General features: G+C 38.8%; 1 protein-coding gene across 2 annotated transcripts in view; it reads right to left on the reverse strand.

Annotated features, from left to right (window-relative positions):
• SRGAP1 (SLIT-ROBO Rho GTPase activating protein 1) overlaps positions 1–24,301 on the reverse strand; it is a 302,903-nt gene that overhangs the window by 115,079 nt on the left and 163,523 nt on the right. For both annotated transcript variants that reach the window (XM_032173165.2, XM_032173166.2), the window contains exon 3: positions 23,417–23,579. In XM_032173165.2, the coding sequence (XP_032029056.1) occupies positions 23,417–23,579 (163 nt within the window). The remainder of the gene's footprint in view (positions 1–23,416; positions 23,580–24,301) is intronic.

Genomic DNA, 24,301 nt, shown 5'->3' on the forward strand with positions numbered 1-24,301 from the left:
TCACTTTGAATGACAGTCCAAACCCTCCATTGTCTAGTAAATAACGTAGAAATTAATGATTTTCTTCCCACCACTAGTCTGCAAAGATTGCCAAGGAACTGAACTATGCTCTGAGAAGCACTAGTTTATGTGACTAATTTGTGAAACACGAATTCACACATCCTTGTATTCACAGATACTTGGGCTGGATAAAACATCAAGTCCTAGTCTGAATCCTGGGGACATGGTTCCTGTCCTCATGGTATGGCAACAGTGGAGGGAGCACCTCATGTTACCCCCACTTTAAATATGTTTCCAGTTTATTACAGTAACAATGAGAAACAATTGTTTCTTCAAAATGCTACTCTGGAATCCCAAAGAAGCAATCTTTAAACCAAAATGCACCTGGTGTGGCCCAGTTAGCATACGACATTACTAGGCTAATGAACTGAAATCCTTTAATTAGAAAATATCTGGGTTGTTAAAAGTCCATCAGAATTCGGTAAGTGAGGCCAGGTGTGGTAGCTCACACCTATAATCCTAGCACTTTGGGAGGCTGAGGCAGGAAGATTACTTGAGCTCAGGAGTTTAACACCAGCCTGGGCAACATAGTGAAACCTTGTCTCCATTAGAAAAAAAAATATTTAATAGATTAAATACACCTATGGATTCTATTTCATTAAAAATTTGAAAGCAGTCCGGGTGTAGTGGCTCATGCCTGTAATCCCAGCACTTTGGGAGGCCGAGGTGGGCAGATTGTCTGAGCCTAGGAGTTTGAGACCAGCCTGGGGAATATGGGGAAACTCCATCTCTAGAAAAAATACAAAAATTAGCTGGGCATGGCGGTGCACACCTGTGGTCCCAGCTATGAGAGGCTGAGGTGGGAGGACCTCTTGAACCTAAGAGTTTGAGCTGTGAGCATACACTCCAGCCTGGGTGGCAGAGTGAGACCCACTCTCAAAAAAAAAAAAAAAAGATAATAACTTAAAATATTTGCAAGCAGTGACAGCAGAACCTTGGCCCTTGAACAAGAATTGCCACATAAGAAAAGTAATATAAGTATTAAGAAAAGCAATCAATGTTTCTTCTGTGTTAGGGAAGAAATTTTTGTTACCCAATAATATATTCAAATAATGGTAAAAATTCTAATATTCTAATACATTTCATTAGGATTCTGGGATCCTGACCCAAGGGGAAGGAAAATGGACAGAACTTCAATTCAGTTAACATTTACTGAATATCTCCAGTGTATAAACCCAGAGTTTAATTCCAAGCCTATTTCCAATTGTTTACTGTTTATTGTCATTTTGATGTTTCAGATATTTCTAACATAAGTCCAAAATGAACAGTCTCAAAGTTTTTAATCTTTTTCCATCATGAAAATGAACTAAGTATATTGAATATTGAAGAAATAGAGAAGAGAAGGACGATCCCCCCCATTATAATTTTTTTTTGTTTGTTTGACACAGGATCTCCCTCTGTCACCTAGGCTGGAGTGCAGTCACCTGAGATTCTCCCACCTCAGCCTCCTGAGCAGCTGGGACTACAGGCACACGCCACTGTGCCCAGCTAATTTTTGTATTTTATGTAGAGAGGGTTTTGCCATGTTGCCCAGGCTGGGCTCAAGTGATCTGCCTGCCTTGGCCTCCCAAAGTGCTGGGATTACAGGTGTGAGCCACTGCACTTGGCCCACCATTATGATTTGATGTATTTCTTCAAGTTTATTTAAACATAGATCTAAGTATATTTTCCTATTCTGTTTTTTTAAGTTATATTTTTACATGTAATTATATATTTTCAGAACCACAACTGGATTCATAACCACCTAGTAAATGTACATTAACATTAAATTTAAGTGTACTGTTTCCAATGTTTCCACTATTTTCTAACAACTAGTCAATCATTTATTTCTTTATTCAATTTCACCAATATGTTTTAAGCACTCTGAACTAATATCATAAATGCTGCTCAAAAGGCCTATATCTTGCATTTGTATTATTTGCTTAAGCCAATTCCCAGACATGAAATTACTAGCATAAAAGTATAAACATTTTTAAGACTCCTGATACATGTTAGAAGATTATTTTTTAAAAGGGTTATAATGAAATCACAATGCTTCTAGGACAACAATGTCACTCAAGTCAGAAATCTAGGGTTCCTCTAACACTGGTTGTTTTTCCTTGAAGAAGTTACCAATCTTATCAATTCTGGCTGATCAATTTTTTTCTATAGGTCATCAGAATTAAAAAAAATCTAATTAGGCTTCCTCTGGTTAAAATTATTGAAAGCCTTGCTATATTATTTTAGGACAGAGTTCAATTTTTTTTTAACTCATCCATAACTTCTGCCTAACTAGTCTACTTCACTTTCCACAAATCCCACACCCCATCCTTCAGCCTGGTCCTAAACTGCTAAGTCTCAGGCCCCGCTTTCCCATCTCTGTGCTTTCCTCAAGCCATTGCCTGTTTCCTAGACTCTCCCTCCTTCTCTTTGCCTGGTACAATCCTATATGTAATTCTGTAAAAACTTTCTGGTAACTTCAACTTGTCCCTCAAGGAAAGAGATTAGGTCTTTCCCTCCTTGTGATTTTATAATACATTAATTTATTACCACCTCTACGCTATCTAGTATACTGGCTAAGAGTTCAAACTCTAAAGTTGAAGTGCCTGTGTTCAAACTACCTTGTTACAGTCTGTGTACAAGTTAAATAATTTTGTAAAGCCTCAGTTTTTCCACTGACAAAAAGGAAATGCTAATAGTTTCTGTCACAGGGTTTTATTGAGATGGTCCTTATTAAACACTTGCAATGTTGCTAGCAGGCTTGTCACATTTGTTTCTTTCCTCATAAACACAGTTTCTTTGAGAGCAGGGACCACATCCTAACAATTGTCCTTGCATTCCCAGCGCCTACTTTGGTGCTCGGCACCCTGGAGGTACAGGATCTACATCTGCTAAATGAACAGCACTGAGTAAGGACTGGTTTCTGTGCTCCAGTTTGCAATCTCATGAAGACGCCAGACATACCAAAACAGCTTTCTACATGGAGTGCTATGGTGAATGCTACATTGGGTGGGCCCTGGCCAGGGTCCCCATTCCTGGAGGGCTGCAGTCTTACCCCCAGAACCTCCCAGAAAGGAGGGAGAGGAAGAACAAAGAGGGTAGTTAAAACAACCACGTATGAGTACACTGAGCAATCTATCAAGTGATCTATGTGGTTGGATTCAATGACCCATTCAGAAGGCCTGTGGCCTTTTACAGAGGTATTTTTAAAGTAAATCTACTGTGATGCCCAGTCAAGAAACCCTGACTGTATGCTGAGTCACCGTGGGAGTAAAAGAGAAAGAGAAAAACCAGATTTAATATTTAATGAGAGGGTTTCAGATGATGGTAGTGTCTCATGCTCAGTCAGTTTGGGATGTAAATTCTGGTTAAAGGGATCAGGCCATACTTCCACAGCATGTGTACTTTTAAGTTTCCAAAGCTCATGTTCATGTGTCTCTATGATACATTCCCTTAATTCAGGTAAACTCTGAAGACACAGGCAACAGCATCTTCTAAAATGCCTAATGGAGAAAGTTGGGTTGTGCTTGATGGCCTGAACCAAGTTTCTGGGTAATGTTTACAGTGTTTCTGCACATTTCCCTTCTAACTGTCAAGGGACATGGTTTTGTACTTACTAAAATCACAACTAAGTATTGAAGCTATCTAACTATCATGGAATTAGTTTCATGATCTACTTTACCCTAAAGGGGTAAAAATCAGGTTTTTTTTAGACAAAACTCCATGCTACTAGAAAAGGAGAAATTAGAAGGAATCATAAATACAGAGAAACCAGAGCTTCATTTCAAATCAAGACAAAACTTAACCATAAAGGGAACTATCTGGGGCATCTCTTACAATTACTAATGGAATTGCTGGACAAATGTGTTATTCTACATCCAGGTGAAAAAGGTCGGCTGTTGCTGTGTTCAGCCTTCGAGCAGACAATTTGAAAGGTGCACAGTCATCAACACCAAAGTCACTCACAATCTACCACATATAAACAGTATTTGAACGGGCTGATTAAGTAATTCAAGACTGAGATTTAAATCCTACAGGAAATAAAGTCGATGAAACAACTGTCTTCATCTTCATTTCCCTAGCTCTTCAAGAAACACATGAAGAGTTGTTTCTCTACTCAAAATGCTGATAAATTGGAAATACCTTTTCAGCGTCACTAAATGAATAACCAGTTACATATAAATTCTCAGTGGCTGATGTAAATAAACCTACTTAATTAAAATCAGAATGAGTTATAAAACTGTTTCAGACTATAATTAACTAAAAATATCAAAAAGTAGTTCCAAACCATTTTCAATATGCTGAACTTCACAAAAGTGCAATTAACTCAGCTTTATGAGCAATTTCTCACTATTACCATAATAATATGTCTTCTTTTGTGCATGAACTTGAGCTTACTAATTTATTAGTAAAGCCAACTGGCCTTCTTTTCTGTGACAGCCATAATTGTGAGAGATCCAAAGCTATACCACTCCCTGGTGTGACCAAAAGCTCACATCTACAACTCAGGTGGCTGGGATTATAAGTATATTATGTAATGAAGCAAATTAGACCACATTGTGTAGGAAACCCATAACCTTAGTCTTAATAGCACTGTGGTAAGAAAAATCTAGGGACTAAGCAAATCAACAAGCAGGAAATTTGCTCATTTATAATACGAGTCATCCATTGGATTAGCAAGCAAAAGGCAGAGATTCTTTGAGATATTGAAGTAAGCTCATTCATTCACATAGTCATGCATTAACTCATTAATTCTACTAATTTTTACTGAGTGTCTCCTATGTGTTTAGGAAAGAAAAGTGGCCTTACAGTCTAGGAGAGACACAGAGAGGTAATCAAAACAATTTCAATCCAGGCTGATTTACGCATCTTCAAATACTTTAAGCCAAGCAAAATCTCTATATCACTCTGCAACTATACCCACACTTTTTAAATAAACTAACTGATCTTTAAAAATTTAAACGAAATCAGAAACTTCCTTTAAAGATTGACATTTGGCCGAATAGCACCATCTCAGAACTACAGCCAGGTAACTGGTCACCAATCTGACAATAGATGTAAGTAAAGGTACCGTAATAAAAAGAAAAAGAAAAACATTCCTATGGAGTAAGTATCTTTTTGACAAAGATACTTGGGTTGCTGAATACAATCAGAGAAATTTTAAAAATGCTTGTGGCTAATGGGCAATTGCACATGGGATGACAGGCACTTTAAGGGGGAAAACCCCCAAAACCTTCAAGAAGGGCCAAGCTATTTAAATATCTGTTTAAATATATTTAACTTCTCTGAGCTGTTTCCGCTGTAAAATAGGGAAAGATCACAGTATATACTCCATAGGGTTGTTAAAAGGATTAAATAACATGCCCATGGTTATGTGCTTAACAGAGTGTCTGGCACATACTAAGCATTCCATAAGTATTATCTCTTATTGTTATTATGATGCCATTATTAGCTCAGCATCTTATCTTTGTTTTATCTCGTGAAGACACTTTGTTTTTCTAAAGTCGAACGCAGCAGTCTATTCATATAAACCTTCAAATCAGAATGTCTTAGTCAACTCAACATAATTCAAGATTTACTTTTTAGAATACTCAACTGTGTTTGTGGTACTATATTAAGGAAGATAAAGTCCCTTCCAGAGAATATTGCAAAACTGCAACAAAGCAGAACTCTAGATGTGAGATAGCCTTGCTGACTTCAGACTGTTAGAAGGTCTTTCTTAGGATAAAGTAAACCTGTCTCTACTTAAGTTCCTCCAATTGGTCTTAACTCCTATAGCCTTATAGAGTAGGTACGCTGATACCATCTTCTTTATGACAGGTCTTCAAATATTGAGTCCTAGCTGAGACTTATTTTCTCTGTACTAAATATTCCCAATGTCTTTACCTGCTCCTTATATCAGGGGTCCCCAACCCCTGGGTCATGGACTGGTACCAGTCCGTGGCCTGTTAGGAACTGGGCCACACAGCAAGAGGTGAGTGGTGGCTGAGTGGTGGGTGAGCCACCATTATAATGCCTGAGCTCCGCCCCCTGTCAGATCAGCCGCAGCATTAGATTCTCATAGGAGCACAAACCCTACTGTGAACTGTGCATGCAAGGGATCTAGGTTATGTGCTCCTTATGACAATCTAATGCCTGATGATCTGAGGTAGAACAGTTTCATCTCGAAACTATCCCCTTGCCCTTGGAAAAATTGCCTTCCATGAAACCAGTCCTTGGTGCCAAAAAGGTTGGGGACCACTGTCTTATATGACACAGTTTACAGAAATCAGAGCAAATTCTCCTTGCCTCACAGGTAATGGTTCATTATTTTCCAGCTAGTGATATTAAGTACCAGTTTTTATATTTCAAGGGGTTGAAGCTAAGATCTTGGGAGGATTAGGAAGCAACACAGGCCACTCAGTAACTTGTATTTACTATTTGTGATTGCCCTGTTTGGTGGAGTCAGTCCAAATCCATGTCTGCATAGTTATTATAAGTTCAAGAATCTAGGAATCCGGATTAGATTCTTTTTCTTTTCCCAATAAGCTAAAGATCCATCAGCTAAAGAAGTAGAAGCCTTAAGAAAATCTGAATAGGATGGACTGAATAAAAATACTCTGGATTTAAATTACTAACAGGGCTTTTAAAAGTCAACAGCAAAAATCCATTCAACTCATTATTAATCTGCACTAATGATAATTCTTCTTTCCCCCCCAGGACACACTGGTGGTTGACAACAATAAGAACTTTTTGAAGGCAATGTCATTATAAGTATAGAGTTATGCTCTGGCCACAATTCACATGATAGGATAAAAAATTATCACCCAGATTACTAATGCAACAGCTTCCTCATCAGGTTCCCCTAGACATGTTTCTTCCCATTCCAATGCTTTCAAATGCTTCACAAAGCTGATTAAGTCATATATCTGCTTTAAAGCTCTCTTAGCATCCTTAATTGCTTAGATAACAACATACCAATTCCTCAAACTGAGATTCAAATTCTTGTGCCCTCCACAGCCTGCCTCTCTAGACCTCAGACAGCTGTTACTCACTGTTTATCCTTCATCACGCCATAGGCTACACTCCTAACAGCAGCCAGCTAGGTAAGAGATATGAGCATTTGCTCTAGGCACAGAAGTGGCCTGATTCATCTTTAAAACTCATTGCTGTTAAGGGGCCACCAGGTATCTTATCTACCCTATCTTTCTCTAGCTTCATTTCCTAGATGTGTGCTAGGCTGGATCAGAAATTCAGAGCCTTGTCCTTGCTGGTCTGCCAGTATGGAAGAATGTACTTCCCCCGGTTCCTTTGTAAAACCCCACCAAGTTTAAGAGCTTGATTAAATGTCACTCTCTCTGTGAGGCCTTTCTTCTAGCCAGAATGCTTTACTCAATCCTTTGTGCTCTCATGGTCTTAGGTCCTATCTATCTAAGAGCAGTTACCAATTTGTAATGTAATTTTTATGTCTATAGTTAGTTCCTTTCCTTACTAGAGTCTAAGTTCCTATGGGGGTACCAGTTGAAGATTTGTGTCTTACTCACTTTTGTGACCATAGTAGCCACCACTGTGCCTATCACATAAAGGTTATCAATAGAGGTTTGTTGAATAAAGAAAGAAATATAATGCCTATTCTGTTTTGGGAAAAAGCTGATTTCAGTAAAGTTAGGTTTCAGAAAAAATAAAAAGGGAAGAGAAGTATAAGTTACTATGGATTTGTCATGACTTCTTCGGTAGAGTGATTAGATCTTGTTAAATAATAAAAGTTGATTATAATAGTAGATCTGTGCAATCTCCATCTTTGGAGCTAAAGAGTTAAAACTTTTATTTATTTATTTTTTTTTTTTTTAAGAGACAGGATCTTGCTCTGTCTCCTAGGCTGCAGTGCAGTGGTGCAATCATAGCTCACTGCAGCCTTGAATTCTTGGGCTCAAATAAGCCTCCTGCCTCTGCCTCCCAAGTAGGTGGGACTACAGACGTACACCATCATGACCAGCTATTTTTTAATTTTTATTTTTGTAAAATGGGGGTCTTGCTATGTTGCCCAGGCTGGTGTGAACTCCTGGCCTCAAGCAATCCTCCCACCTTGGCTTCTCAAAGTGCAGGGATTACAGGTGTGAACCAATGTGCCCAGCTAAGATAAAACTTTTATGGACATGTTTATTCAAGCCAGCACATTAGCCAATTATGGTTCCATGTGTTCATTTGAAACTGTTTAACGTTTAAAAAGTAGAGTAGTGCTTGTGTTTATTTACTGCTAATTATTGAACATTATTTTTTCTCAATCTAAATAGTTCATATATCCAGTGTCAAGATCTTTCCTTTTTTATAGGCTTCTAGGTGAATCATACAAAGTATTTAGTTGGTAAATTTTCTTGTTCCTATTTAACTGCTTCACTCACAATAATTTTTTTTTCTTCTGAGATTTAAATGGTACTGAAATAAATCTGACAGCCATATTCGGTATCTCTTCTGCAAATGCGTATTTTTAGGTTGATATATTCCAAGGTATCACAAGTGTTTCTTAATTCAAATATTTGCTATATGTGCAATCTCCCCCAATACGGCATTTCTTACAGCTGCTGAAAAATCTTTTAGAATCCCTACCATGTGGTATGAAACATAGTCTTCAACTGGTAAGAAAGTTGGCTAGCAACCAGAATACTGTTCTTACGTGCTTTAGAATTTGTTGACTCAACGGCAGACACCTCAACATATGGTAGGAATGTTCTCTCCTCATCAATGCCTTTCTTAAAGCAGCATCTTCTTTCTCAGATGAGAAGAATGGGTAAGGATTCAATGTGTCTATGCCTCTTTGAAAATGAACTTTATTGGGCCGAGCGCGGTGGCTCACGTCTGTATTCCCAGCACTTTGGGAGGCCGAGGTGGGCGGATCACGAGGTCAGGAAATCAAGACCATCTTGGCCAACATGGTGAAACCCTGTCTCTACTAAAAATACAAAAAATTAGCTGGGCGTGGTGGCGGGCGCCTGTAGTCCCAGCCACTTGGGAGGCTGAGGCAGGAGAATTGCTTGAACTCGGAAGGTGGAAGCTGCAGGGAGCTGAGACCACGCCACTGCACTCCAGCCTGGTGACAGAGCGAGACTCTGTCTCAAGCGAAAACAAAAACAAAAACAAAAAAAGAATAAGAACTTTATTAAGTGCTCATCTTTTATAAATAACTGAAATGGAATAAACTTGGTACTGAACAATATTTTTAAATTCCTTTTTCATGGGACATGAGGGACTGGGTGCCTTCTGACCTACCCCATGTTTATTTATTGAATTTGGACTTGCAAACCCTAAGATGAGAAAACAAGCCAAACTGGAATATTTCTTTAAAAAAAAACTAGGATGGAAGACTCAATTAACTTACATCAATGTTTCTCAGCTGGGGACAATTTTGCCCCCAGATGACACTTGGCTTGTCTGAAGACATTTTTGGTTGTCACAACCTGTGAGGTGCTGCTAGCATTTAGTGGGTTGAGAGTCTCACAGCCATTTGAATTAATGTTCCCCCCAAAATAATATTTCATTTTTCACTGGCTGCTTTCAATATTTTTTTCTTTGTCTTTAGTCTTATTATGATGTGTGTAGGTATGGACTCCTTTGGGTTCATCTAGTTTGGTTTTGCTGAGCTTCTTGAATGTGTAGGTTTATGTCATTTGCCAAATTTGGGAAATTTTATTGCAATTATTTTTCAACTAGTTTTATTTTTATGCCCCACACTCTTTCTCCTCTCCTTCAAGGCCTCTGATGACACAAATGTTAGACATTTGGGTATCATTCCCAAAGTCCCTGAGGTTCTGTTCATTTTTTAAAAAATATTTTTTCTCTCTGTTGTTCAGACCAGGTAGTATCTGTTAATCTACCTTCATATACACTGATTTTTCCCTCTGTTATCTCCATTCTGATATTGAGTCTATCTAATGAATTTTTGTTGTTGTTGTTTTAGTTACAGCATTTTTCAGTTCTCAAATTTCCATTTATACTTTTTTTTTTTTTTTTGCTGAAACTTCCTGGCTTTCCATTCATTTCAAGAGTATTCACCCTTACTTCTTGGAACATTTTTATCGTGGTTGCTTTAAAAGTCTTTGTGGCCAGGCACAATGCCTCATGCCTGTAATCCCAGCACTTCAGGAGGCCAAAGTGGGCAGATCACTTGAGCCTAGGAGTTCAAGACCAGCCTGGGCAACATGGTGAAACCCCATCTCCAAAAAAATAACAAAAATTAGCTGGGCATGGTGGTATACGCCTGTAGTCCCAGCTACTTGGGAGGCTGAGGTGGGAGGATCACCTGAGCCTGGAGAGTTCAAGGCTACAGTGAGCCATGACTGAGCCACTGCACTCCAGCCTGGGCAACAGAGTGAGACCCTTCCTTTCTCCCTCCCTCCCTCCCTTTCTTCCTTTCTTTCTCTTTCTCTCTCTCTCACACACACACACCACACAACACACACACACACACACACCCCTAGATCTTTGTTAGATAATTCAAACATCTGTGTCATCTCAGAATTTGATGTTTATCAATTTTTTTACTCATGGAAGTTGAAGTTTACCTGGTTCTTTGTATGCTGAGTAATTGTGGATTGTATTCTGGATATTCTGAATATTATGAAACTCCAAATCTTGTTTAAACCATATACAGAATTCTGATAATTTTATTCTATCACAAAATCAATCTGGTTGGATTCAGAATACAAATTCTGACCAGTATCCTATTGTTAATTGTTTCCAACACCTTTGCAGTGCTATTTGTACCTGTCCTGCAGATGCACCACAAAGTGGCCTCTCTGGAACTCACACAATGCTCCTATTCTATAGTTCAATTCTCGAAGTCTTTGGTAGGTTTGTGTCTAGGATTAGTCCCATTCATGTATAGCTTAGGGATTCAGCAGTTCATAAAGAACTTCATGGTGTTGCTTTCTTAATCTTTACCCCTTCTGAAATCTCCCCAGTACTTTTTGGTTCCTAGGGCTCCCCTTTTCATTGCTCTAACTGGAAAGTTGGGGCTTTAGTTATTCTAATCTACTAAACACTCCTTATGACTGTGTCCACATCTGAGGCCAAGTGGCAGCAGGACAGACAGAAAATAAAACAACAGGTTGTTGCCCCACCCTCTTGGATCACAGCTCCTCTGATCAGGGAGGAAAGTTTCTCTATTTCAGAGTTGTAGGTAGTTGTAGGCCTCTGCTGGTGTCACTGCTGCTGTTGCCATTTTGGGATTGTCTGGTGACTGGGGCATGAGGAAGTAGCGAGAAAAATGAAAAATTTGGGATCATCTTTATTTTCTCTTTTCTGCTTTTTGTGTCACAGCTAACAGCTTCTCCTACAGCCCTCTATGTTTATGTAAGTCCAATGTCTACTTCCAGGTTTCTAGTTGCCTTGCATTTAGGCTGGAGGATACTGAAGGAAAAGCAGTGGAAAACATAATGCCAATTTGGTGGAATTTTAAAAATCTGGTCTTCTTCTCCTAACTACCTGCTACTATTTAATTTTCAGTTTTTAAACTGCTGCAGGTATTCAGTGTTTTTAAAAATGCCTTCAGTGGGAAAGGCATGGTGGAGTATACTTAGTCAATTTACCCAAAACCTATTTTTATCTTTTGATTTCATCTACCTTTTGGGGAGGGCACAGGTCTTTACCTAGTGTATCATTTAACTTTTGCTGTGGAACGAAACATCCAAATTTAGTGGCTTTAAGCAACACTTTACTTAACTCAGGAGTCTGTGGGCCAGCTGGGAGATTCTTCTGTTCTGAGCTGGCTTGGCTGTGTTCTTTCTTGCATTTGCAATCAGCTGGGGTCAGATGGCAATTGGATAATCTAAGATGTCCTCATTATATGTGTAATATTTGGCTGGCTGTCACTTAGGAGGCTTCAGTTGCCTTCCATGTAGTCTTGCGCCTCATCCAGCAAGCTAGCTAGGACTTGATAATGTGTTACATGTCCAAAAACATCAAAAGAGGGCAGGCCACAATGTGGAAGCACTTTTCAAGTATCTGCTTGCTTCACATTTACCATTGTCCCATTGACCAAAGCAAGTCATATGGACAAACCCAAAGTCACTGTGGGCAAGAAATACTTCAGGAGTTGATAAAAGGAAAATGCTAACTTTGCACACAATCTACCCAAACTAAGTGTGTATTCAGGAAAGTATACTACATATTTAAGATTGCTCTTCAGTTGCTTTTTAAAATGAATAACAACTTGGTTGTATCTAGAATTTTGGAGTTGTAACTTTCCTTCAATTGTCCTTGCAGGTTTTGCTCCATTGTTTTCTGACATTTAATATTATATGTAAGACCTAATCTGTGTTCTTTTTGAAAAGAGGATGTTTTTATGGAATGCTGGGTAGACGTCATGCAAGCTTGAGGCTTGAAAGTAGTACGTGTGTGTGTGTGTGTGTGTGTGTGCGCGCGTGCGTGTGTGTGTGCGTGCGTGTGTGTGTCTTTTCAGCAAGTTTGTTTGAAAACTCATATTTTATTTTCATATTGTGGTATTTTCTCAAGTGGGGATTCTTTTTCATATCATATTTCTTTTATTTTTAATTCTCAGTCCCTCCAAGGGTTGGTTGAAATCTTTTCTACTTTTTCTCAAACCTTATTTTCCCAATAGACCATTCTTTCTTCTCCTCTTGCATATGAGATGTTATCACTTCTAACTTCACAAAGAAACAGGAATAGGGAATCCCGCGTCCATAGCAACTCTTCTTTCATCTCCAAATACAGTCTTTTGCCAGAGGCTAATCCCTCTGCCTGTCCTTTGGGTCCCATTACCTGCCCCCTTGGCAGAGTCTTGGATCAATCAATTATACCTGTTCTTTCCTAACATGTCAAGCTTCCCTTTTTGTGGCTCCTTTTCCTCAACATATTATTTTTGGACTTTTTTAGACAGGGTGTCACTCTGGTGCCCAGGCCGGAATGCAGTGGTGTATTCATTGCTTACTGTAGCCTTGAACACCTGGGCTCAAGCAATCCTCCCGCCTCAGGCTCCTCAGCAGTTGGGAGTAGAGGTGCATATCATCATGGCTGGCTAACTTTTAGATATTTTTTCTTCAGAAATCATGTCTTGCTATGTTGCCTATGCTGGTCTTGAACTCCTGGTTTCAAGTGATCCTCCCGCCTCGGCCTCCCAAAGCACTGGGATTACAGGCATGAGCCACCAAGCCTGGCCCTCCTCCACATTTTAAACTAGTTTGTCCTAACATCCTGTTTTTTTTACACACACACACACACACACACACACACACACACACACACACACACACACCACTACCTTTCTTGACCAATGTTCTTCTTCAAATACTTCCCTTATCTTTCCTCCTCTTTACAGGCAAATTTCTAGACAATACTGTCCACATTTGCTATGCTAACTTGCTCGCTCAACATCTGCCATTCTGCCCAGACTGCTCTTACAGAGATAACCAATGACCCTTTGCTGCTCAGTTCAGTGGACATCATGGACCTTTGCATATTGACCACTCCCTCCTAGCAGCATTTTCTTCACTTAGCTTTCCGGACACCTCACTGACCTGTGTTTCTTCTCACCTCTCTGGCTGATCCTTCTCATTCATTTTATAGGATACATTTCTTCTTCTCATCCTTTAATTCCTAGTTTTGCTGCGAGTTTTTCTTACTCTTCCCTCCTCACTCTATATATTCTCCCTGGTTTATCTCAGCTACTCCCAAGATTTTAATGACCTGCCAAAGGTGGAAGATTCCCAACTCTCTAGTCTTGATCTCTCCTGAAGTTCTTGGTCTGCTTATGGGGCTTCTCTACCCAGTTATCCACAGGCACACCCAAAAGTAAACACCATGTTTTCCATAATCCCTTTCCCATCACAGCCTCTGTGTCCCAAGCCTTCTCCTCTCATATGACGCCTATCACCCTGACAACTGCCCAAGCCTGGGTGTCACCTCTGATTGCTCCCTCTACATCTCTCTCCTCTCCCACCCAGCCAATCAATTACCCAGGCCTACATATTCTATCTCCAACACACCACTCGAATCCACCTGCTCCTCTGTTTCTACTGCCACAACCAAGGAAGAGCATCCTCATCTCTCATCTGGATTAGTTCCAAGAGCTGCAAACTGAGACTTTCTGTCTTATTACCTTTCAATCCACTCTCCACACTCCAGGCACACTGAAAGTGGATCACGTCACTATCGTGTTTAAACCTGTGAATGGCTTTCCATTGCTCTTAGGATAAATTCGAACTCCTCAACATGGCCTTTAATTTCAACTCCTTCTTATTTCTCCAATCATCTCTGTTGCCATCTGCCCTCTCCCATTCTTTGAGTTACCTACAAAGAACACCCTTTTCCTCCATGAAATCTCTCATGGCATGTGGTTCTTCACACATGCTGTTTCTTCCTGGAAGAGTTTTCTGCTCCTTTACCACCATTTTCCAGCTAACTCTTAATAACTGATTCAAATTGCAGCTTTCCTCATCTCTAAGTCATAAGTAGTAAGGGGCTTCTCCCCTTACTGTACAATAAACATGCTGTTCTGTAATTAAGATTGTAATTGTCTGTACTCTCCCACTGTAAGATCCAAGGGGCAAGGAGAAGGCCTGTGTTGGTTACTGCTGTATCCCCAACATCTTGACAAATGCCTGAGACAAAGAAAGCTTCAATAAGTACTTACTGAAGAATGAATGAATAAACTATAGCATGTATTTAGAGGAACTATGTATTCTTCTCTGTTTATTCATACTTATCCCTGTAAGTATGTGCATAATTATCTCTCTAAGGAAGTTCATGCTTGCCTGATATTGTCTTAAGAGTCAAATGGGAGGCTGAGCTTGATTTTGAGTGACAGTTCTTGAGTAATTTTTATGTAGACTGGATTTCCAAATATCTCAAGTAATGATGAAAAAGAATATAAATAAGCCTAAGAGCAATTTTCAGTTGGGAGAGTTAGGTGGGAATCTGTGCCATGCGAACCTTCCAGTGAATTTCATGGTGCCTATGGATGCTTAGAGCAAAGTGTGGTGCTTTTTAATGCCACGGTCCCAAGGCTACCAATCTGTGATAGAACAGAGAGGATGCTCCAGTGATGAGCATCATCAGTCCTCCTAGCTGACTTGTGAAGGTAGGTTACTACTAGGACGCACTCTGATTTCTTTCACTCAGGAAGTAGGTTGTACATTGTAGTGTTGCTTAAATATAGCCTTGCTAATACTGAGTCTTGCTGAAATGCCTTGAAACTTCTGTTATGTAAATGCCACTGTCTTTGGTTTCTAATGCAGAAGTAAATCTTTATTCATTACTTATTCATTCAATAAATATTTACTGAGCACCTACTTTGTGCCAGTCATTGTTTCAGTGAACAACACGAAGGTCTCTTCCCGTAGGAACTTACACTGGAATTGAGGGGACAGAAAGTCAACAAATAATTAAGTAAATATATAGTATGTCACAAAGGGATAAGTGCTATAAAGAAGAATAAAGCTGGGGAAGGGAGGTGGCGATGTGGACTTTTGCTCTGAGTGTGGTGAGAGTCATTAGAAGATTTGGGCAAAAGAGTGATAGGCTCTGCTTGAAGTTGAAATAATTATTCTAGTTTTTCCTATTTATGTATTTGATTGGTCATTTAACAGATACTTTGGGAAGTAAGGTGGTTGGAGCCCATGTAGAATCTGCTGTCATAATCAGAAGTCCTATGATTTCATGTGTTCCTATTTTAACCATCTTAAGAGTGCATAATCCAAGTGTAATTTTCAATTGGACCCGGAGAATAGGCAGATTCTCCATTAATAAGCAGCATTTGGGGATGAATTATTTACTGGATAGAGTTTTCCCACTCCTTTACAGCAAACAAACACTGGTATACCTGGACCAAACTTTTCCTTCAGATTTCAGTTTACAAAAAATAACTGTTTTATTGTGTGTTTTATTATACAACATGTTCACTGTGTAAAATCAAAAACTACAGATAAGCAAACAGAAGAAAATAAAAGTAACTTAGAGATATCCATTTAAAACAATTTACCCTTCTAGATTTTAATTTTAGCTAAAAAATAAGTTTTCAAGTATTCCTTGACCACTTATCTCAATGTAATTATGAGTTCAAGTACAGGCAGGCATTACTTAACCACAGAGACATATTCTAAGGAATGCATCATTAGGCGATTTCATCGTTGTGTGACCATCACAGAGTGTACTTACACAAATCCAGATAGTATAGACTACTATATACCTGTTCTATATGGTATAATCTATTGCTCTTAGGCTACAATCCTGTATAGCATGTTATTGTACTCAATGACGGTGGTCCCATAAGATTAGAATGGAGCTGCCCTATGCAGGTGTATCATTTTTTATCTTGCATACTGTAATCGTATTGTACCTTTTCTGTGTTTAGATACTCAAATACTTACCATTGTATTACAGTTGCCTTCAGTATTCAGTACTTCCTCTTGTTATATTAAAGCCAGGCCAATCACACATATTCTGTTGTTACTAAATAATAAAGGCAACAATGTAACTCCAAGAACAGCAGCACCAATAATTGCTATTCAGAGAGCACTTATTATGTCCTTGCCATCCTGATAAGCAATTTATAAATACAAATTAAAAATATTTTCTAAAATATTTCAGAAAATTACATCATTGCAAAAAATGATAGTTTAGTTTTGGCTTATTTCTTAAAAAAAAAAAAAAGTTAGTCATAGGGTTGATAAAACCGAAGAGAACCAGCTAGCAGTGTTAGCTTGAACTATTCTTATTTATCCAGGCCCTATCAATAATTAAGCTGCCCCTTGAGGCCACCGGAATACCATTTAATTCTTCTGCAACACTGCACTAAAATGCTTTGGAAAAGTTCTTCTTGTTATATTATTTATTACTGTTATATAAGTATACTAAATTATATGTGGTAGCTTACTGCTAATAAAAGTCAATTAATTTTTCAGTGAATATATGACTTGTTTGTACATGACAACCATGACCATCATTACTCCAGAAAAGCAAACAGTAAGAATTTAATTCAAGACATGAAATTCTAACAAAATTCAAAGGCCACCCTCTGACTTGATAATTCTACTTCAAAAAACGTAGCATAAGAAAAAAAATCATAGATTTAAATGTCTAACAACAGAAAACTAACATGGCCATGCACATAGTAAAATACTATGTAGTCATGAGGTAGCCTATTTCCAGATGTGAGAAATGCTAAGAATATTCTATATGAAAATGGCACCTTTCCAAGCCATATAGAATGAAATCTCAATTCTGTAAAATATATACATACATATTTAAGTATATGTATATACATATAAATAGTGAAAAGATAGAGCCTAAAATTTAAAAGCAGGTAGTGTTAATAGGGTAATTATTATTTCTTTTTATATTTATAGCGTTTTCTAAATTTCTACAATCTATATATAAATATATTTACATTCAAAGAGAAATAGGTTCTTTTTTCACATATAGAGATTGGTAGTTTTCAGATGCTTTTAACTTATGGGCCTCTTTTTAAAAAAAACAAGGTCAGAGCCTTAGAGATCTGTAGTCAAGTGGTATCTTTCATTAACTTCTACTAAAACATGTTTGAATATTAACCTATTTTAAATGGTGTATTTGAAACTACAGATTTTCTCCTCCATAAAATATCTTTGCTTTTTTTTTCATGTTGGGGTATTTAAATAGAATATGGCTGTCTTTGATCAAAATAAAAAATAAGTATGAATCTTACTAGTAACCTCTCCTTTCTTTCAGATTAAGCCACACAGTCAGCAATACCTAAAGTGAGTCAACTGAATTTCTGTGAGTCTGACTCTGACAACCTATGGCACTTATGCCAAAAAGGGGTTATTCTCACTGGCTTTGGGCCAGTTTCTGCTGCTTTGAATCCCTCCCTATAACTTGGATGATTGACAAATGTCGTGCCTCTTCCCAGAATATCATTCTTCAGTCTTTTCGTAAGAAATGACTAGGACAAGAACCATAGTGTCCTATTTCTCAGAAATTTCTGACCCTATGCATTGGGTGACATCTCTACCACCAAAAAATACCAACACAGTACATAGCAGCTATGAACTATCTAAGACATATGGGCAAAGACAAGAATACATGCTAGTCAGCCTGATGCTGCAATTTATACTCCTGAGCATTTTGTTTCCTTATCCCTGAAGTGTGGATATAATACCTGTTCACTGGGTAGCTCTGAGAATATGTGAGCTAATTTATGAAAACGTAGAGTACAGTGCTTGGCACATAGCTAAAACTCAGTAAGTGGCAGCTTACAGATATTGTTATTGGTGAAGAAACAAAATGGATTAATGATTTTAAAACAATCTTTGGGGAAATGACAGATTTCAAAGTAACTTAAAACCCATAGAGATAACCTAACATATTCAAATGCCACCATTTGATGGTATACCTCCAAACTACATACTTCTATTAACGTTCTTAAAATTGGTAAATAACACCTTGTGATTAGGTGCTTAAATAAAGTGATTATTACAAGCTGGCTGTATAGCCTGTCCTGCAACTGTGACGGATGACATTAATTACATTTTTATGTGTAGCATATGAACTGCACATTTTCTGGCTGCAGAACCAAACCAGATGCAGAGCACTCTGTTTCAGCATGAGTAATGGAAAGAAGGAAGCAAAAGCTCATGACTGCAGAAGGCAGAGCTGGAGAACAGGGCAAGGGGCACATCAGCCCTGGTTCTTTGGGAAACAAGTGAGGGTTGAGAATGAAACAAGCCCTTGTGTAGCAGGAGCCTCCAAATTCTGACCTTCTCTTAAAATAGCTAAGCAGAACTTAAGAGGTTAAAAGCAGAGTACTCTCCTGTCCGTGTTTACATTGTCTACATCTAGTAGAAGGTCTGGAATTAAATAACTCTTTTGTTGAATGAAGAAATCAATTTGGCCTCAAAGGTAAGGCTCTCTATGTGAAATGGCTGTGGGGGATTTGAGAGGCATGGAGTCTTGGCTAGCTTGTGCATTCACTTGGACACTCCCTGATTTCCCACTAAATGTTCAAAGGTGAGGACAAAACTTTTAATTTAGCCACAAACAATGCTGTGGTGAGGGCACTTATCACTGTTTGCTTACAAATATTCTTTGGAACTTCATAATAAGTAGTAAATAAAATTGATTCTCTGGAAGGGTTTTTCACATCATTGTGAAAACTCTATACTCTCCTTAGAATGAGGATACATTTGGTATAATATTTGGTATAATCTCACATTATATAATTATTGTAGGTATATAGAATAAGTGCTTATAATATAGATAATAATAAAGATATTAGATAAAAGTTACCAGGACTTATTAAGTCCAGACACTAGGCTAAGTGGCTTTCCATATATAATTCGTGAATCCTCTAAACGACTATCTGGAGTAGATTACTATATCCACTTTATAGCTGCAGAAACTGAGGCTTATTTACAAATATTCCCAAGTCCACACAGCTCCCAACAGTGGCAAAGCCAGGATTCATACCCAGAATATCTGATTTCAGAACCTAAAAGCTGAATCACTGTTATTTTGACCAATGGGCTTCATTTAGAATATTAAAGGCATAAATCTAAAATAATCAGTATTTGAATAGTTGAATATTGTTGTTTTTAAAATGCTTCATTTTTTTTTTTTTTTTTTTACCTGTTGAAAACTTTCGAGTTTAGGCAACTATGTCTATAACTGGTTCTGATGTAATTAAGATTTAAGTCTTGAAGCTGTTCCCTATGACTCTGCATGGAATTATTTCTACAAGTGTCTTCTTGATTATTATATCCATTTAGACAGAAAAAAATTCCTGAAATTACCTGCTCCAAATACCTTATCAGACAGAATAATTTGGGTAACATGATTTTTTTGTCATTGACTAAATTGTATAAGATACGGCTGTTTAAGAGGCCAAAACTATCAGGCACACAGCATTTACTTGGATCTCCATATAGACGTGGGGATATTATTGAAACATGAGGAAGTCTCAAAATCTTCTCCCCAAGGAAAACAAGCATTATGCTCACTAATGACTCCACAGCAGTTCTAAAGGCTGCTTCAGATTCACACTAATAATTTCTTTCTGTTTTGATAGAAAATAGGCATCTGACCTAGAACCATAACAATGGAAGAAGAGCTAGAAAAGAGGAAGATCGGTGATTAAAACCCATTTATGCCTAGTGTTCCACTATTGGAATGCTAAGCATGTGGGAGTAATTTGTAGCTTGCTGGTCAAGGTCATTGCCAATTTCTAATTGTAAAAATTAAAAAAATTGCAACCTCAGGCATAAATGGGTACAAAAAAAGAAAAGGCAGGAAAGACTAGTCTTGCTTTCTAATCTAAAGGGACCTGGAATTCTTTGGACTTGGTAGATATAGATTCTGGCTTCCTATTCTTTCAGATGACAAATGTGTCCTAGGGGTTGATCTTACTCCTCTGTAAACTCTGATTTCTCCCTTGTGTCCTTTGCCTCTCTTGTTCTTTCCTCTTCCAGCAATAACACAGATGGGAAGGTAAGATGTGTAGTCTGCTGTGTTCGCTCGAGGAAGGCAGAACTTCACACCTGTAATTGTAATGACCTGTTACCCTTCCAAGTGGTCGGCAATGGTTAGGAATGAGAAAGCTATTCAGGAAGCATAGAGCATTCCCCCTATTAAATGCCAAAGTAACCAGGAATCCACTGTAAATAGGCAGTTTCCAAGGATGAAATTCTTTGAGAACCAGAAAATCTGGATAAGAAGAGAACTCCTGGTAGCAAGCAAGCAGACATATCTGTTTTTGTCTGTCTCTCTGTCTCTGTCTCTCTCTGCACGTGTGTGTGTGTGTGTGTGTGTGTGTGTGTGTGTATTTACTGTGCATTCTCCAGGCCATTCCTCAAGAGCCAGCAACTCATTCCTCCAACTACTGGGAATACTGGCTGCTAGCTGTTGAAACTCACAGCTGATCCCTCTCTGGGAATTACTCTCCACCAAAGGGAGCTGCCTCACTCCAGGATTACTTAATCCCTCCCCAAAACAAAGGCCAAGTCTCCTTGCCTGGATATGAGATCACTCCAAAGGCCATGCCAGCCCCAGAGCACTCACAGGTGCAGCCTCTCCTTCTGCCCAATTTTGCCTTTCTTGCTTCCTCAAGAATGGACAGCCTGCTCTCCAATCTCTGGAATGATCTCCCAAGATCACAAAGCAAGTATGCAGAAGGGCTGGGATTCAAATCCAAATCTGTTTGACTCTTAGCCCTAGGTTTTTATCAACTTTATCAAGCCCTTGACTTTGACTTACAAAATACACATCCTCACATTTTAGCAAGACACACAAAGTCCCTTCTTACATGACCGTCCTTTCTAGCTTCACATCCCATCACCCACTCCCATACGATCCCTGGTCCAATCATATCAAACTCTTTCCTTTCCCTGTACATGCTCATGCTCTCCTTTCCTGGAATAGCTCATTGTCCTTCTGTTTGATGAATGCCTCCTTCTCCTACAAGTCTCACTTCAAGTGTTCCCCTTTCTGTGAAGAATTTCCTCATCCCCCAGGTAGAGTTAAGATCTCCAGCCTTCCAGTTCCATTTAGCGTAGTAACTGTTAATTATTGTAATGAGCTCCTTGCAGGCAGGGACATGTCTTTTAGCTCTGCTCCCCTAGCCAGGCATTTTAAAGATGCTTTGTTGAATGGATAAATAAATGAACTCAGTAGAGGTACTGGTCCTAGAGGCCCTGTCTGAATAAGACGCATTATATAGTGCCATACAAATTTGGATAAATTGTGACCTCCTTGAGCACCAGGACTAGATTTTCTTCATCTTTGTAGCCTTTTCAGCACCTGTCATCGTAGTCTCCTGCCCATAGGAGATGCTCAGAAAAACCTGCTGAACCAAATGGGGTCTCTGCATAAAGAGCTCATATACAAGAAAATTATTGCACTTTCACAGCTCTGTCTAAATTATTTTTTTAAAACTCTACTATTTAAGATGCATAGGATATTTCTCTATCTCTTCTTAAATTATATGTTCCTTAGTTTCAATTTTTAAAGTTTCTCCTTTGTTTGAAATATTTTTTTTCTATTTAATGGAGCATAAGGTGACTTAGAGCTTGCTAAATTCCCTTTCTAGGTCAGAAATCAAATCTAATGTGGATACATCAAACAAGAGTAAGAAATTTTCCAGCTGGCCTGCTTAACACTATGTCTTTGTTTTAAGGAGCCTCTTTGAAACATAAATATGTCATTAATCTACAGAGTGGTTTTTCTCCCCTGTACTTTCTGAAACTAATAATTACTTACTGAATAGAGGTAAAGGTATAGGTACAGGCATCAATATTCCTAATACAAAGCTGAGGGGATGGGGGAAACTCTCATCTTACAAGCGTAAAAATGAACGCTAGTTGTACTGGGCAAGTAGCTGCATTCTCTGCACAGGAAATGGTCCCATTTTATTATTTGTGCTCAGCAAAAATGTCCACACAACAAAAAAACTGTTGAGAGTTGGCTGAGATTAGTAACAATGATGAGAAAACTTCAAAGCCCAGTTCTTGTTTTTTAATGGATTTGGGAAGGAAGAAGCTTGCTGGTGTGTAAGGGATGGAATTTTCTGTGCCCTGTGAAATTTTCTTCATGTCGCTCTCTCACAGCCTCTGCTGCTGGTCTAGTGAACTAAGAAAGACTGTGCTAACATCTTCTCAAGAGAGTAGCACATGTAATAATCTTGTTCTTCACAAGTTTCTCACCATGTGTGAGCCCCAAACAAAGAATTCAAGGCATTTACCCTCTGGTCTGATTTTTCGTGAGTACAGGTGGTCCGTTCCTGGGCAGAGGTACAATTTGCAGGAACATCTTATTTCAAAATTTTTGCTCACATTGTGTAGCTCATAGATTCACTGACTTATAACTCTGTAAGTATGCCTTATACCTAACTTTTTATTCTGTATTTTTAAAAGATTCATTCATCTAATTTTTAACTCTTTTTTTTGTTTGTTTGTTTGAGTCGGAGTCTCACTCTGTCGCCCAGGCTGGAGTGCAGTGGCGCAATCTCGGCTCACTGCAACCTCCGCCTCCCAGGTTCAAGCAATTCTCCCGCCTCAGCCTCCCAAGTAGCTGGGACTACAGGCAAGCGCCACCACGCCCAGCTAATTTTTGTGTTTTTAGTAGAGACGGAGTTTCACTATGTTGGCCAGGATGGTCTCGATCTCTTGGCCTCGTGATCCACCTGCCTCGGCCTCCCAAAGTGCTGGGATTACAGGCATGAGCTACCACGCCCGGCCTAATTTTTAACTCTTTATTCTGTGTCTTTAAAACATCCATTAATCTAATTTTTAACCGTTTATTCTGTGTCTCTAAAGGATTCATTCATTCACCTAATTTTTCAGATACCGTTCTCAGTCCTGGTTATAGGCAAGGCAGTTATCGGAAAGCACACTATGGCAGGATTTATGGAGTGTACCTTTTTAAACATCCTGGTAGAATCCTCACTTATCTGCATGAACCGCATAATCACATTGTTCAGATAGATGTCACTCAAGGTTGCATGGTCTTTGCTTTCTCTCCTTACTTGGTTCAGGAGCAAATACCAGCAGTTCACTGGAGACAACAGGTTCTGGTCTTTCCTAAGAAGTGAAGAAACACAGAATTACCATCCATTTCAAAGTTGCCCCGATCAGACGAGTGAAGTCACCAAGGCAAACTAAAGAACCACAACAGATGGATACTGTGCTGTGCATCCTGCTCTGAGCATTTCTCAGACCAGGACACTTATTAGCCAGCAGAACAGGCTTCCAGCCTGTGGATGGCATAGAGCCAGCAATTGTCCAGGTTTGGAAGGAAAAACTTGGACCAAGAACACTGGTGAAACCCATATTCCTGACAAGGACCATGGGACCCTAATATACACAGTGCTTAGGCAGGCCCTCAGCTTTAAACGCTCCATTGAAGAAAGCAATTTATGTTTACATAAAAATCTACCGACTACTGTCTCAGACAGACTGTGGTTTTGCCACGGCATACAAAGTCTGCTTTGAATGTTCGGTCTGTTGCTGGAAAAGAAATTTGGCTAGTTATGCATTCCATGGAACATAAATTTGAGGGTTATTTATTAATCCCCTGATACATAACCTCCAGTCTCCCAAAAACTATTCCTGGGAATCAGAACTTTATTGCATTGTCTCAAGGCTCATGAAGAGAACCATGAAGTTTGCTGGCTTATGACTTGTCACATGTCCTGTTGAAACCCATTAAACTGTTTCAGACTCATAACTGCTCCTCGTTTTATTCTATAAAATAAAGCTAAAAGTTAATATAAACAGCAACAAAAACTGTTTAAAAATCTTAA

Source organism: Hylobates moloch, unplaced genomic scaffold (genome assembly GCF_009828535.3).
Source record: "Hylobates moloch isolate HMO894 unplaced genomic scaffold, HMol_V3 SCAFFOLD_13, whole genome shotgun sequence".
Taxonomy (NCBI): Eukaryota; Metazoa; Chordata; class Mammalia; order Primates; family Hylobatidae; genus Hylobates; species Hylobates moloch.